This window comes from Microcebus murinus, chromosome 19, assembly GCF_040939455.1.
Source record: "Microcebus murinus isolate Inina chromosome 19, M.murinus_Inina_mat1.0, whole genome shotgun sequence".
NCBI classification, from domain to species: domain Eukaryota; kingdom Metazoa; phylum Chordata; class Mammalia; order Primates; family Cheirogaleidae; genus Microcebus; species Microcebus murinus.
Genome location: NC_134122.1, coordinates 37,239,869 through 37,256,834, shown reverse-complemented (window position 1 = coordinate 37,256,834; position 16,966 = coordinate 37,239,869). Strand labels below are relative to the sequence as shown.

General features: G+C 43.9%; 1 protein-coding gene across 3 annotated transcripts in view; it reads left to right on the top strand.

Moving 5' to 3' along the window:
- The window catches only part of ITGAM (integrin subunit alpha M), a 43,465-nt gene that overhangs the window by 6,612 nt on the left and 19,887 nt on the right, over positions 1-16,966 (top strand). For 2 of the 3 annotated variants that reach the window (XM_012764132.3, XM_075995404.1), the window contains 9 exons: positions 3,133-3,263; positions 3,699-3,844; positions 4,602-4,755; positions 5,705-5,855; positions 6,896-6,969; positions 7,144-7,273; positions 7,556-7,698; positions 14,141-14,281; positions 14,372-14,584. In XM_012764132.3, the coding sequence (XP_012619586.2) occupies positions 3,133-3,263; positions 3,699-3,844; positions 4,602-4,755; positions 5,705-5,855; positions 6,896-6,969; positions 7,144-7,273; positions 7,556-7,698; positions 14,141-14,281; positions 14,372-14,584 (1,283 nt within the window). The remainder of the gene's footprint in view (positions 1-3,132; positions 3,264-3,698; positions 3,845-4,601; positions 4,756-5,704; positions 5,856-6,895; positions 6,970-7,143; positions 7,274-7,555; positions 7,699-14,140; positions 14,282-14,371; positions 14,585-16,966) is intronic. The other variant, XM_012764131.3, reaches the window with a different exon arrangement.

Here is a 16,966-nt window from a genome sequence, read left to right as displayed (position 1 = left end):
GGTAGCTGGGACTACAGGCATGCGCCACCATGCCCAGCTAATTTTTTTCTATTTTTAGTAGAGATGGGGTCTTGCTCTTGCTCAGGCTGGTCTTGAACTTCTGGGCTCAAGCAATGCTCCCGCCTCGGCCTCCCAGAGTGCTAGGATTACAGGCATGAGCCACTGCGCCCAGTCTGTCTCACCAGTTTTAGGAGAGATCTGTTTCTCCTCCTTGTCGTGACTAATTCTTCCACCTGAGCTTTTGAGGGTCTCTCATGCACCAACTAGGAACCCACTTCTTCAATCCGTCGTTCTCTCCAGGGGCTTTAATTTCCCCTCCTCTGAATGCAAACATGCTCATGCTACCTATAGCTTAAAAACAATCAACCACCAACACTGGCAGCAATGAAAACAATCTGCCCTGGTCTCGCCTCATCTTCTGCCATCCCTCCTTCCCTTCACAACCAAGCTTCTCGAAAGGTGCCCTCACCTCTTCTCTACTGCTGCATTTCACGATTCTGCACCCTCTGATGCCTGGCTTCTCTGTCCACCCATTGCACAGAACTTGCTCCTGAACAATGGCATCTGTGACACCTGAGTGCCAAATCTCTTGTCTGTCCTCAGGTTCATTGAGCTTTCTGGTGTAACCTGCAGGTTGCCTCCGCCATTTCCATACTGCCTGGCTTCAGACATCCCAGCCTCTTGCTTCCGCCCTGCTGGGCCTTCTCCTCTTCACCTCCAGGCTGTCGCCCTATGCCTTCCCTGTCCACCTAGGAGCCTCAGGTTCCACTTTCCTTCTTGCCCAGGTCTTCTTCCTGTCTGATACCATCCAGTTCTGTGGCTTCAGCCATCACCTCTATGTCTCTCTTTAGACTTCTGTCCTAGTCCGTTTTGTGTTGCTATAAAAGAATACCCGAGACTGGGTAACTTATGAGGAAAAGAGGCTTATTTGGTTCACGGTTCTGCAGGCTGCACAAGATGTGTGGTGCCAGCATCTGCTTCTGGCGAGGGCTTCAGGGAGCTTCCAACCAAGGCAGAAGGTGAAGGGGGAGCAGTTACGTCCCATGGCGAGAGAGGGACCAGAGAAAGGGAAGGGGGTGCCGGGCTCTCTTAAACAACCAGCTCTCCAGTGAGCTACTGTGGCGAGAACTCACTACTTACCTCAGGACTGCACCAACCATTCAGGACCCAGACAGCTCTCACCTCCCACACTGGGGATCGAATTTCAACATGAGATTTTGAGGGGAGAAACCTCCAAATTATAACAACCTCACTCCCAGGTGTTCAAGACTACCTCTTAATTTTTGTTCCACTTACTAAAAACATGTAATACATGCACTTGGTTTAAAATTCAGAAGGCACTAAAGGATACACTGTGAAATGTCCTCTCTGGTCAGGAAACCGCTGTTGCCAGTGCTTTGTGTCTTCATCTGGAGATACTCCATGTACTGACAAACATACATACATGCATGGTTTACACTTTTGTGCCACAAATGGTAGCATGCTATACACGCTATTCTCTACCTTAATTTCTTTCATGCAATATATCTTTGAGATTTTCAAAAAATTTCCTGGCTAGTCTTCTTTGTATATTTTCTACATAAACATTAGAATCTGGTTGTCTAGTTACAAAAAAAAAAAAAAAAAAAAAAAAAAACCAATACTTTTGGAGCACTTTTATTTTTTCCAATACAGTAAAATTGACCTTTTTTTCTTTTAGTGTTCAGTTCCATAAATTTTAACATATTCATACGTTTAACGTATTTTGTGTAACCATCACCATAGTCAGGATACAAAAAAGTCCCCCCCCCCCAACCTCCTTCCTGCGATTCCTTTATGGGCCACTGGCCCCCTCCCACCCCTGTCCCCACCCCTGTCCCCCAGCCAGTGGTAGCCACTCTGATCTGTTCTCTATCACTATAGCTTTGTCTTTTCTAGAATGTTACATAAATGGAATGGGAACCTTTTGCGACTGGCTTCTTTCACCAGCGTTTGCGCCTTATCCTTGTTGTCGTGTGTCGTGGTCCACTCCCGTCACTGCTGAGCGGTATCCCCCGGGCGGTCACCACTCCCGCAAGCGCGCGCACCCGCTCGCTCCCTGAAGGGCCTTCGTTTGGCAATCCTGACTGGAATCACGTCTGAACTCCTCACTGCTGTGGCAATCTCTCTCAAATGCAAACAAGCCAACTCATTTCCTTTTCTGAGGACCTTCAGTGGCTCCCCACTGCCGAAGGGATGAAGTCAAACTTCTCACTCGAGTAGTGAGGCCCAGCCGAAGCGCAAGCGGGCCTTCGCCCCGTGGCGCCATTTCCGTGAACTGCAGTTCCTTGATTCAGTCAGCGTCCTTTGGCCCTGGCCCTGTCCCCTCTGTGTCAGTCGGAGTCCCAACGAGGACAGATGGCGCCATTAGAATAATTTCAGGAGGGCTTATGTACCAAGGACTAAGTATAAAGGTGTGACAGGGTCTAAGGGGACCGGCAGGGGTAGTCTGAGCACCTGAAGGGAGCAGCAGCAGACTTGTCCCCGCCTTGGCTGGTGGCCTGGAGCTGGGCTCTGGGTTCACCAGAACCCAGAGAGTCCCGTGGGGCAGCCTCCTTGAGAGGAGCCATGGTCCCCTGTTGAGGGCATAGATGACCCAAAGCCACCTCCAGAAAGGCAGCCCACAGAGAACACCCTGGCCTCACTCCCCTCCTTACATCCAGTCTCCTGTTGAGCCCCGAAAAGGGCAAAGGGACCCCATTGACGTGGTCTACATGGGTGGTCCACCTCCTGGGCCACAGAGCCAGTGGAGAAGGGTAGAAAGTGGGTTTGGGGGTGGAGGCAGAGGGGAAGCACATCCAATATATCCTTATATGTGCTATTCTTTTTTCTATTATTTATTTCTACCTTTGTATTTCTGGCAAATTATTTCTTGTTCTTCATGATCCAGTCCAATATCACCATTTTCCCTGACTGACTCCCACGGGTACAATTAACCAAAATTTCCCACACCGTTAATTGGTTATGTTTTTGTCTAGCTGGGAGCATGGATTGGGTCTTGTTTACCGCCTAATCTCATTGTCCAGCAGAGAGTGACATGCAAAAAAACCAAACAAACAAAAAGCACCAAGTCTCTAATTACTTAATCAATTCATACTTTTTCTTCTTCCCCAGAGTGTCCTCAACAGGAGAGTGACATTGCCTTCTTAATTGATGGCTCTGGAAGCATCAACACAGTTGACTTTCGTCGGATGAAGGATTTTGTTTCAACTGTGATGGAGAAATTCGAAAAGTCCAAAAGCTTGGTGAGGGCCCATGGGTAGGTTGGGAATAGCCCACATACGGCTGGCAGATGCGTGGCAGTCTGGCCATCACTTTCCCCTCCTTCAATTGCAGGCATTGCCAAATTGATAATCCACTGTGGTTTTCTTTCCCGATTCTCTTCTGCTCTGTCTGGGTACAGCCTCGGCATTCCTTCAGCCTTTTGTAAAGCAGGCAGCTCTGACTGGCTGATAGGGGTTGGCATGGGAGATGAAACCGGTGTCACACCTCTGGCTGAGTTCTAGTATTGAGAAGAAGTGGGAGCTGGTGGCAGATCTCTGATGGCAGAGGGACTGGGGGCAGTGCCGAGAAGGAATTTGGAAACTGGAATATTTCAGGATTTGGGTAGGGCTTGCTGGGAGATGTCGCAGGGAGTGGGGACACCTTCCATAGTGTAATGCCAGGTGTCTCCTTCCCAGTTCTCTTTGATGCAGTACTCTCATACCTTCAGCACTCATTTCACCTTCAAAGATTTCCAGAAAAACCCTAACCCAAGATGGCTGGTGATGCAAGTAACACAGCTTGGCGGGTGGACGTACACTGCCACGGGAATCCGCAAAGTAGTGTAAGCTCTTCTTCCTTTGCTAAGGATGGGAGGAGGAGGAGATATTTTTATTCGGGCTTTGAAGGATGAGGGGAGTTGTTCAGACAGGGTTGGGGGAAAGGATGCTTCCAGTGGAGGGAACAGCATGGGGAAAGGCGTGGGGGGACTGTGCATGGTGTAGTCATAAAAAAACAAATTGTGAGTAAAGGTGAGAGTAAAGTGGGGAAGTGAGGAAAAGGTGGCTGGAGGGAGGCTAGATCGGTTGAGGTCAGGTCACCAAAGGCAACTGTATAGCCAGTTGGGGAGCCATTGAAGGTTTTAAGCAGTGGGGAGACACCACCACGCCTTGTTTTGGAAAGGTCACTCTGATTTCAGCGTGTGTGGAGGGGAGGGGAGGGGAGGGTTGGGGCAGAAGTGCAGGAAGGACTTGAGAGCCCCAGATGTGCCAAAGAGCTGGTGCAGTGTTCTAGGACAGGTTTGATGAAGGCCTAATTAAGTTTATTTCTTTTTAAATTTTTTTAAATTTAAAAGTAATAATATTCAGTTTAAAAAACTAAACTCTACAAAAGTATACAAAGGCAGAGAAGGCTTCATTTCCCTCCCCTGCTGCCTTTCCAGGTCTTGGAGCAGCCACAGCTCAGTCCCAGAGGAGACCAAGCCCCTCCTGGACAGAGCCCAACTGTATCTCTGTCTGTGACTCTGATCACCTTTCCTTCCTAACATTAATACTATCTCTGTCTACTTGCATTTGACTTTGTCCCTCCTCTTCCCTCCACAGAAGAGAACTGTTTGACGTCACCCAGGGAGCCCGGAAGAATGCCCTTAAGATCCTAGTCGTCATCACAGATGGAGAAAAATATGGTGACCCTTTGACATATGATGATGTCATCCCTGAGGCAAACAGAGAAGGGGTCATTCGCTATGTCATTGGGGTATGAAATGTGCTTCTGCTGAGGGTTTCTGTTTGGATACACCCTCCCTTCAGTTTGCGAATACAGATAAACTCAAAGTGAGGAAAGGGTTATTGCTAGCTCATATGTGCCTGTATTAGTTATCTATTGTCACAATAGTGCTGTGTAACAAACGATTTCAAAATCCAGTGGCTTAAAATAGTAAGTAAGCCTGTAGGTCAGCTGGACAGGTTTTCTGGTCTGAGCTGAGCTCACTTACACATCTGGAATCAACTGCAGAGGGTCTTGGCTGGGCTCTTTCTGTTTCTGAGGGTTGCCAGCCATGTTTGCCTGCCGGGTGAGATGGCCTTCGTCGGAGCAACTGGGGTGACTTGGCTCCCTAGGTCTTATTCTGCAGTGGGCTGGCATGGACATGCCCTCGTGGTGAAAGCAGAGAAACAAGAGAACAAGAGGAAATGTTGCAAGTGCTTTTTCAAGCCTCTGTTTGCCTCATATTTGATAACATCTGTGGGCTGAAGGAAGACCCATGGCCAAACCCAGAGACAGTGAGTGAGGCAGATTACTTCGCCAAGAGTAGGAGGGCACAGCAAAGTTTTGGGGAAAGGACTTGGGTAAAGGAAGAGGTAGAGAGTTAGGATCTCAGTGTAATCAAAGTGCTATGGTAGATAGCACTTTGTGTGATATAGAGAAAGAAATTATCATAGGTGCATGGCTTGGCGAGTAGGAAATACCTTCATATAAAGAAAAAGGCTCCCCTTCCACTGGGAGTCATGGCACAGCAAATGGATCAAAGTCTGAGTTTTAGCTCCCAGTTGCTCCCTGTGCTTTGCAGACCTGTCCTGGGGCCTTCTGGTGCATTCTCTCATTTGACAAATAATGTTTCAGATTCTTTTCTTGCAGACTTTTCTTTGCTAGATGATACTGCTACCCCTAGGCAGTGTCTCATTTGGCCTCTGTTCCTTGGTGACAGGTGGGGTCTGCCTTTAGCAAAGAGAGCTCCCGAAAAGAGCTTAATGCCATTGCGTCCATGCCATCTCATGATCACGTGTTCCGGGTGAATAACTTTGAAGCTCTGAAGACCATTCAGAACCAGCTTCAGGAAAAGATCTTTGCGATTGAGGGTGAGCAGGCATCTGTGTTCCCAGAGCAGCTCCAGAGGCACCCTCCACCCCAAAACATATATTCCCGTCTGGAAACTAGACCCTCCTAACCCTTGGTGTCCTGACCCTCAGCATCCACTCTCTCTCCACAGCCTCCAGCTCCCAGCCACCCTGGCCTCATGTGGTCAATTCCTTTGAAATCAAAGAATCTAGACTTTTATCTCTAATTTTGTAAGTCTGGGTTATAGGCTGATAAGTTGGAGTGTGGAGGAGTCAAATCCCACACAGTGGGTTTTCCCAAAAATTCGGATGTGTTGCCAGTGCTTGTCTGTTTGGTTCACTATTCTATCCCTGTAGCCTGAAATAGTGCCCAGTATATAGAGATGGAGCTCAATAAATGTTTGTTGAATAAAAGGAATTTAGTAACTGGTGAATTTCATACATGCTCTGGATTTATGGCTTATCTTGGAAAGTTGGAAGATTAGACACCTTGAGGACCATATTTCTGCTTGGCAAGAAGTAGCTGGAAGATGAGTAGATGCCTCTCTTCTAAGAGGGGCCTGTGCTTTCCACTTCAACAAAGATCCCATTTGGGCCAGGTGTGGTGGCTCGTGCCTGTAATCCTAGCACTTTGGAAGGCTGAGGTGGAAGGATCACTCAAGGTCAGGAGTTCGAAACCAGCCTGAGCAAGAGCAAGACCCTGTCTCTACTAAAAATAGAAAGAATATTAATTGGCCAACTAAAAATATATAGAAAAAATTAGCCAGGCATGGCGGTGCATGCCTGTAGTCCCAGCGACTCGGAAGGCTGAGGCAGGAGGATTGCTTGAGCTCAGGAGTTTGAAGTTGCTGTGAGCTAGGCTGACAACACGGCACTCTAGCCCAGGCAACAGAGCGAGACTCTGTCTCAAAAACAAAACAAAACAAAACAAAAAACCAACAAAAAACAACAACAACAGATCCCATTTGAGGCTTTTGCCTGGCCACCAAGGTATCTGAGTTTCCAGCACCTGTTCTAGGCACTTCTTATTTCTTTAATGTAAAAAGTTCTCTTCCTCACAGGTACTCAGACAGGAAGTACCAGTTCCTTTGAGCATGAGATGTCTCAGGAAGGCTTCAGTGCGGCCATCACCGCTGTAAGTGGTCCTTCATTCAATTGAGGGTGGGGGCAGCAAGAAGAAGAGACAGAAGAGGTGCAAGGGTTTGGAGGCTCTTCTCTGTGATGGGTCCTTGTTGGGAGTTTCCTCTCTGATGGGCAGCAGTGGTCCCTTCTCTCTTTCTCATCAATCCTGTTCTACCCCTTTTCCCAGAATGGTCCCTTGCTGGGTGCTGTGGGGAGTTTTGACTGGGCTGGCGGAGCCTTTCTGTATACATCAAAGGAAAAATTCGCCTTCATCAACACAACCAGGATAGATTCAGACATGAATGATGCTTACTTGGGTAAGTGGGAGGGCAGGGGTTACTCTAAGAAGGGGTCAGGATGTGGCATAACTCAATGAGTATAGATGTCATTGGATCTTTCATAGGCCTTTGGGATAGCTTTAAAGACAGAAATTTCAAGATTTAATTTTTATTATATTCACAAAGAAGAATATAATGCAGTGCTTGGTTACCCCAACCTACCAGGCATGGGGCTGCCCCATTGTTCTGCTCAGGGGGTGGGTCTGCCTGGTGGAGAAGGGGTCAGAGAAAGCACTTCACCTCTTAGTCCACCGTCTTCAGGTTATGCCGCCACAGTCGTCGTGCGGAACCGGGTGCAAAGCCTGGTCCTGGGGGCACCCCGATATCAGCATGTTGGCCTGGTGGTGATGTTCAGACAGAACTTTGACACCTGGGAGTTCAACGCTAATATCAAGGGTACCCAGGTGAGTGCAGAGTGTGTGGAGCGTGAATGTGCAAACAGAAGTGCTTGGGGGCTGAGAGTTTCCAGGATGGGCATTGCCGGGTGCTGTTCATGGCTGAGTCTTGTAAAGGAGGCTTCAGAGGCTTTGAGCTGGAGAGGCATGGGACCAGCTTTGTATTCGAGAATGCTATGTCCTTAGCTTTTCTAAAAATAATAAATAAATAAGAACACTTGACCTGTACAGAGCTGATCTCAGAACTGGTATTCAACCAGTATGTAACCAGTATAGCCATATTAGTTATTAAAATAGTAAAATAGTTCCCTGTTTGTTGATAAATGGAACCCATGGACTCTGGTTCCTTTCCCAGTGCCCTTTGGACTTCCGTATGATTCAGCAACTGTGGGGTCAGGCAGGACATGTTAGGGGACCTCCAGGACCTGCTCCAGCCAAGCTCCAAGTACTATCCCTCTGTCCCCGTGCAGCCCTAGCACTTCGATATTTTGAATGTCACTCCTGCAAAAGCGGTATGGTTGCATATTATGTGGGAACTCATGTGTGAGGCAAAAATCTCTAGTCTAAATCATTCTCGCAAATTCCTGAAACAGGATTGCACTCATCATATTGTGCCTGTGGTCCTGTGTGTATTTCTTTAATTTTCATCAGTGGTTCTTTTTGGCCTGCAATTAATAATTGTGAAACTAAGTTTGCCCTGATACTCAAACAGCTTGTCATAATTCTTTGCTAATAGTCAAATTGTCCACATGGTCTTTCCAAATGTTTTACCAACACATATTGACCGTTGATGGCGTCAGTGCCTGGCACACGTGCTGTGGGGGTGGAGGAGAATGTGTAGGGGGATTCCAAGAAGTCAAGTGTGGATGTGATGCTACTTCTTGTTTTGTGTGTGTGGTCCAGCATCACATGAGGAAGGCTGGCTGGTCAACTCCCCCACTACACACAGGCACCCACAAATCACCATCAAGGGTGATAAGTGCTTCAACTGGGACAGTCTGGGACTTAGGAGAGAAAATGGGAGGGGCACTTAGACAAGGGCACTGGGGAAGGCTTCTGGAGGAAGTGACAGTTAAGCCAAGGCCTAAGGTAGAAGAACAAGAGAAGTGAAGGGGATGAGAGAGGGAAGAAACGGACCAGAGGAGGAAGGAGAATCATGGGACAGAGTTCAGAGTGCGGGCGTCTGTGGTGGGAGGAGTGGTGGAAGAAAACACTGGAAAGAAGGATAGGCGTGGTTTATCTCAGGCATGCAGGACTTGTTCAACTTCGAAAAATCAACATAGAGCTGCGCATGGTAGCACATGCCTGTAATCCTAGCTGCTTGGGAGGCTGAGGTAGGAGGATCACTTGAGCCCAGGAGTTTGAGACCAGCCTGGGTAACACAGTAAGACCCATCTCTATAAAAAAAATAATATTGCAGAAATGGACAAGCTGATCTTAAAAGTTCACGTGGACCCACAATAGCTAAAGCAATCTTGAAAAAAGGAGAACAAAGTTAGAGGACTCACATTTCCTAATTCAAAACTTACAAATCCATAGAGTGAGGAATTAGATTTGTGGTTGCCAGGGGATGGGATGGGGGTGGGGATTGGGAGTGACTGAGAACAGATATAGAGTTTCTTTCTGGGGAGATGGAATGTTCTGGAATTAGTGGTGGTTGTCCCACAATATTGTGAATATATAAAAACTCACTGAACTTTATACTTCAAAATGGTGAGTTTTATGTCAGGTATATTTTGTCTCAATTAAAAAAGCCATTTTGAAAAAAGAAAAACACTGTAATTTACCATAATAGCAGATTAGAGAAGAAAAAACATGTAATCATCTTAATAGATATAGAAAAATAATTTGACAAAAGACAACATCCTTTCATGATTAAAAACTCTCAGCGTGGGAGGCCAAGGCCGGCTGATTGCTCAAGGTCAGGAGTTTGAAACCAGCCTGAGCAAGAGTGAGACCCCGTCTCTACTAAAAATAGAAAGAAATTAATTGGCCAACTAAAAAATATATATACATAGAAAAAATTAGCCGGGCATGGTGGCGCATGCCTGTAGTCCCAGCTACTCGGGAGGCTGAGGGAGGAGGATTGCTTGAGCCCAGGAGTTTGAGGTTGCTGTGAGCTAGGCTGACGCCACAGCACTCTAGCCCCGGCAACAGAGTGAGATTCTGTCTGTAAAACAAACAAACAAACAAAAACTTTCGGCAAACTAGGAACTAAAGGGAACTTCCTTAACCTAAAAAAGAACATTTACAAAAAAATCTATAGCTCGCATCATACTTAAAAGTGAAAGAGAATTCTTTTCTCCTAAAATTGGAAATAAAGCAAGAATATCCACTTTTACTATTCGTATTCAATATGGAAGACCTAGCCAGTACAATAAAGCAAGAAAAAGAAGGAAAAAAAGCATACAGAGTAGAAAATAAAAAAGAAAGCTATCTTTATTTGCAGATAACACTATTGCATAGAAAATATCAAAGAATCTATAAAACAGCTGCTATAATTAATCTATAAACAGATGCTATCATTAATAGGTTATTTCAGTAACTTCTTAGGATATAAGATCAATATGTAAAAATAATTTGTATTCATATAATGTCATTGAACAATTGGAAATTTAAATTAAAAGGTATCATTTATAATAGTGTCAAACACCATGTAATACTTAGGTATAAATCTAACAAAATGCCTGTATGCTGACTATTACAAAACACTAATGACAGAAATCAAAGAACTAAATAAATGGTGAGAGATACTGTGGTCATGGACTGGAATATTGGAATTCCAATATTGTTAAGATGTCAATTCTCCCAGAGTTGATCTATAGATTCAATGCAGTAAAAATCCTGGATAATATTCCATTGTGTGTATGTACCACGTTTTATTTATCCATTCCTCTATTGATGGACACTTAGGTGTCTAGATCTTGGTTTTTTTGAATAGTGTTGCAATAAACATGGGAGTGCAGATATGTCTTCAATATACGGGTTCCCTTTCTTTTTGGATATATACCCAGCAGTGGGATTGCTGGATCATATGGTAGTTCTATTTCTGGTTTTTTGAGAAATCTCCATACTCTTTTCCATAGTGGCTTTACTAAATTTTATTCCCACCAACAGCTTACAAGCAATCCCCTTTCTTCGCATCTGTGCCAGCATTCATTATTATTTCTTTTTTATAAAAGCCATTTTAACTGGGGTGAGATGATGAAAATATATTTGATATGATTTCAATCTTCTTGAATTTCTTAAGACTTGTTTTGTGGCCTAACATATGATCTTTCTAGAGACTGTTACACATGTGTTTGAAAAGGTTATGTATTCTGCTGCTTTTGTATGGAATGTTCTCTATATGTCTGTTAGGTCTGTTTGGTCTATAGTGTTGTTCAAGTCTGCTGTTTCTTTATTGATTTTCTGTCTGGATGATCTATCTACTGTTGAGAGTGGGATATTGAAGTCCCCTGTTATTATTACTATTATATAATATTATTGTACTACTGTCTATTTCTCCCTTTAGTTCTGCTAATATTTGCTTTATGTATTTAAATGCTCTGATGTTGGGTGCATATATTCTCAAAATCATTATATCTTCTTAATGGTTTGATTCCTTTATCATTATATAATGACCTTCTTTGTCTCTTGTGGCAGTTTTGACATAGGTCTATCTGGTCTGATATATTAATAACTATGGCTCTCTTTTGGTTAACATTTGCATGGGATATCTTTTCCATCCCTTCACTTTCCGTCTATGTGTGTTCTTAAATCTATATTGAGTCTCTTGTAGGCAGCATGTGGTTGCATTTTTAAAATCCATTCAGCCACTCTATGTCTTTTGATTGGAGAATTTAATCCAATTACATTTAAAGTAATTATTGATAGATAGGGACTATTACTACTGTTTTGTTAATTGTTTTCTGACTATTTTGTAGTTCATTTGTTTCATTATTTTTCTTTCATTGTCTTCCTTTGTGATTTGATTTTTTTTTTTTTTTGATAGTGGCATGCTTTGATTCCTTTCTCTTCATGTTTGGTGTCTACTACAGGTTTTTTCTTTGTGGATATGATGAGGCTTATATAAAACATCTTAGTCTAAGCTGATAAGAATTTCTACTGCATACAAAAAGTCTACATTTTAATGTCTTCTCCCTCCACATTTTAGGATATTAATGTCACACTTTACTCATTGATCTTCTTCTTCTTCTTCTTTTTTAAGAGATAGAGTGTCACTTTGTCACCCAGGCTGGAATGCAGTGGCTGATCATAGCTCACTGCAGCCTCGACTTCTTGGGCTCAAGTGATCCTCCTGCCTGAGCCTCTCAATAGCTAAGACTATAGGCACCTGCCACTATGCCTGGCTAATTAAAAAAAATTTCTTTTGTAGAGATGGGGTCTCACTACATTGCCCCAGTTGGTCTCAAATTCCTGACCTCAAGTGATCCTCCCACCCTGGCCTCCCAAAGCACTGGGATTATAGGTGTGAGCCACTGCACTCAGCCCCAAATTGATTTTCAATAAAGGAGCAAACACAGCTTAATGAAGAATCTATTCAACAAATGGTACTGGAACAACTGGACATCCATAGTCAAAAAGTAAACCTCTTATCTTCTTAGCTTTGGCCTTAAAATTAAAAAACCTCTACCCATATCTCATATCATAAAAAATTAATTCTTCATATTTCTTATAAAGTTTAATATATAGTTACCATGCCAGCAATCCCATTCCTAAATATTTACCTAACATAAATGAAAACAGATGTTCACATGAAAACCTGTGTGCAAATATTTCTAGTAGCTCTATTAATAATCACTAAAAATTAGAAAAAACACAAATGTCCTCAACTAGGGAATGGATAAACCAACTGTGGTATATTCACACAGTGGAATACAAATCAGCAATAAAAAGGAGCGAATTATTAACACTAATACATGTGACAATGTAGACGAATCTTAAGTGTATTATTGTAGGGGAAATAAGCCAGACCAAAAAGGCTACTTCCTATATATTTCCATTTATATAACACCCTGGAAAAGGCAAAACTATAGGGACAGGAAGCAGATCAGTGGTTGCCAGGTGTTGGCAGTAGAAGGGGAAAGGTTGACTACAATGGGGCACGAGAGAATATTTTGGGGATGATGGAACTATTCTATATCTTACTGTGGTGGTGGTTCTGATTTTATATGTTTGTCAAAATTCATAAAACTGTATACTAAAAAAGCTGAATTTTATTGTATGTATGTGACACCCTAATAAACCTGACCTAAAAATAACCAAAATCCTGCTGACTTTAGGATGAAACTTAAATACCTTTATTAGGTTATCAGTGAGTCTCCCCTCGAGAGTGTGTGGGGTAAGATCATACTTAGTGAGTCATGGCATGATGTTCCCCGCACTTTTTCTTCCTAGAACTTGTCCTTGTTTATCTGTTTACTCCCCCCTCCCGCTGCACGGAGGGCTCTGGAGGGTACTGGGTCTCTCCTGCCCAGCCCTGCGTTCAGCAAGTAGCAAACCCTTGTTTGTTGAATGAATGAATAAATGAATGAATGGATGATTAAATGGATGAATTCTATGGATGATTAAATGGATGAGATCCTATGGATGAGTTGTATATATTAACATTGAACATATTTTAAAAATCTTTTTAGCTGATAAGTACACATTCTTTCTTTTTTTTTTTTTTTTTTGAGACAGAGTCTCGCTTTGTTGCCCAGGCTAGAGTGAGTGCCATGGCGTCAGCCTAGCTCACAGCAACCTCAAACTCCTGGGCTCAAGTGATCCTTCTGCCTCAGCCTCCCGAGTAGCTGGGACTATAGGCATTCGCCACCATGCCCGGCTAATTTTTTCTATATATTTTTAGTTGGCCAATTAATTTCTTTCTATTTATAGTAGAGACGGGGTCTCGCTCTTGCTCAGGCTGGTTTTGAACTCCTGACCTCGAGCAATCCTCCCGCCTCGGCCTCCCAGAGTGCTAGGATTACAGGCATGAGCCACCACGCCTGGCCAGTACACATTATTTCTTAATATCACAAAAAACATTCCTGGGTAGCAATAGTTATTTTTAATCCAAGCCAGTTGATTCCTTATTAGTTAGTCTGCCAACTCTGATTTTTTACCTCCCTAAAGCTTTCCATTATATTGAAGGGGTATCCTGTCTGCTCTTCTAGACTTTTCTGTCTGTATTTTCCAATCCAGTTAATTTCTTCTTTGCTTACTTAATAATCTCCCTGTGGAGTACCATTTGGGATAACTCCACACCCACTGTCCATTGATTCTACAATAGGCTCCTCTAGCTGACAGCACAGTCAAACGAAAATCTATCATGAATCATATAGAAGATCACATCTACTCCACAGGGCTTTCCCAACCTGGCATAATTGTCCTTTACAGAGAGAAAACCCCCACACTCTGCTTTAGGTGGGAAGAGGTATATATACGATCATGGCCCCATCTCTTTCAGATCGGCTCCTACTTTGGGGCTTCCCTCTGCTCTGTGGACATGGACAGCAATGGCAACACCAACCTGGTCCTCATCGGAGCCCCCCATTACTACGAGCAGACCCGGGGGGGCCAAGTGTCTGTGTGCCCCTTGCCCCGGGGGGTAAGTGGCTGATGAGACCTGGGCTGGGTGGGGTCTGGATGTGGGGTGAAGGGGTGTCCTGGGTTTGGGCCTGACACTGTTTGTATTCAGCAGAGGGCACGGTGGCAGTGTGATGCTGTTCTCCATGGTGAGCAGGGCCACCCCTGGGGCCGCTTTGGGGCAGCCCTCACGGTGCTGGGGGATGTGAATGGGGACAAGCTGACGGATGTGGCCATCGGGGCCCCAGGAGAGGAGGAGAACCGGGGCGCAGTCTACATTTTTCATGGAACCTCAGAATTTGGCATCAGCTCCTCCCACAGCCAGGTGAGGCCAGGTTACTGTCCTTGTCACCACAGCAGCCTCTTTGCTGATCTGTCCTCTTCTCATTCAATGTTCCCATAGCTGCCAGGTCAGTTCTCCCAGTCTTCCTTTCAGAATCTTCAAAAATAATCCACACTTCACAGAAACCTCAAAGAATCTTAATTCTAGATAAATGCTTTCTGCCATGATAGAAGGTGCGTGGGGGCATCCTTAATCCAATGTCACGGGTGAGTAGCAAGGCCCAGAGATGGCAAATAGCAAGCTGGAGGATGGAGGTGTTCTTTTCTTCCGAATCTCAGTCCTGCCAGGGTGACCAAGAGTCCTGGTTTGCCCAGATCTATCCTGGTTTTAGGCAAGTTCCACATTCCAGAAAACTGATATGGTTGGTCACCCTGTGGGACTGCATGTTTTATGGGTGTGTGACTTGTGCAGTCACACAGGGCCATTCTCTCAAAAGGGCCCTGTGCTTGGTTTAATGTTCTGCCATTGCTATCTTAAATATTTTCTTTTTTTTTTTTTTTTTTTTTTACTGCAAGTTCTGAGATTTTATAAATATTTTCTTAATAATTTTTGAACAAAAAGTCCCACATGTTTCTTTTGCATTGGGCCTTGCAAATTATGTAGCCCATCCTGATGACTGTGCCCCCCCTAATTCTTGGCCCATCACCTGGTTTCCACTCTAAGATGCCTCCCTGTTTCCTGCCAGACAGAGTCCGTGATCTGGAGGGACCCTCATAGTTTGGTTTCAGCTCACCTGTCATATTCTCTCCCACACCCCAGCCCCTGGCAACCACCATTATATTCTTAGCTTTTATGAATTTGAGTATTTTAGATGACTCATATGAATGGAATCATGCAGTATTTGCCCTTGTGACTGGTTCGTTTCATTTAGAATAATGTCCCCCAGGTTTATCTATGTTGTTGTAAATGACAGAATTTCCTGCTTTTGAAAGGCTGAATAATATCCCACTGTATGCTTTTTAAAAAATTCATCATCCGTTGATAGGCATTTAGGTTGTTTTCACATCTTGGCTATTGTGAATAGTGCTGCAATGAACACTGGAATATTAATATCTCTTTGAAATCCCAATTTCAATTCTTTTGGATAAATACTCAGAAGTGAGATTGTTGGATCATATGGTAGTTCTATTTTTAATTTTTTTTTTTTTTTTTTTGAGACAGAGTCTCACTTTGTTGCCCAGGCTAGAGTGAGTGCCGTGGCGTCAGCCTAGCTCACAGCAACCTCAAACTCCTGGGCTCGAGTGATCCTTCTGCCTCAGCCTCCCGGGTAGCTGGGACTACAGGCATGCGCCACCATGCCCGGCTAATTTTTTATATATATATCAGTTGGCCAATTAATTTCTTTCTATTTATAGTAGAGACGGGGTCTCGCTCTTGCTCAGGCTGGTTTTGAACTCCTGACCTTGAGCAATCCGCCCGCCTCGGCCTCCCAAGAGCTAGGATTACAGGCGTGAGCCACAGCGCCCGGCCTATTTTTAATTTTTTGAGGAATTTCCATACTGTTTTCCAGAGAGACTGAATCCTTTTGCATTCCCACCAGCAGTGTGCAAGTGTTCTGATTCTACAAATCCTTGCCTACCACTTGTCTTTTGTTTTTTTGATAATAGCCATCCTAAGAGTTGTGAAGTGATTTGTGGTTTTGATTTGTAATTCCCTGATAATTAGTGACATTGAACATCTATTTATATATCTGTTGGCCATTTATATGTCTTTGGAAAAAATGTCTCTTCAAATCCTTAACTTATCTTTAAATCAAGTTATTAGATTTTTTTTGCTATTGAGTATTAGGAGTTCCTTATATACTTTTGGAGATTAATCCCTTATCAGATATATGATTTGCAAATATTTTATCCTATCCTATAGGAAACTTTTCTTAGGTTTTCGTCTAAGAGTTTTACATTTCAGATCTTATGTTTAAGTCTTTAGTCCATTTTGAGTTGCTTTTTGTGTATGGTATAAGATAAGAGTCCAATTGTTCTCTTTTGCATATAGATATCCAGTTTTCCAGTACCTTGTCTAAGACACTGTCCTTTACCCATTATGTATTCTTGGCACTCTTTTTTATTTTTTTTCTGAGACAGAGTCTCCCTTTGTTGCCCAGGCTAGAGTGAGTGCCGTGGCGTCAGCCTAGCTCACAGCAACCTCAAACTCCTGGGCTCAAGCGATCCTCCTGTCTCAGCCTCCCGAGTAGCTGGGACTACAGGCATGCGCCACCATGCTTGGCTAATTTTTTCTATATATATTAGTTGGCCAATTAATTTCTTTCTATTTATAGTAGAGACAGGGTCTCACTCTTGCTCAGGCTGGTTTTGAACTCCTGACCTCAAGCAATCTGCCCTCCTCGGTCTCCCAGAGTGCTAGGAT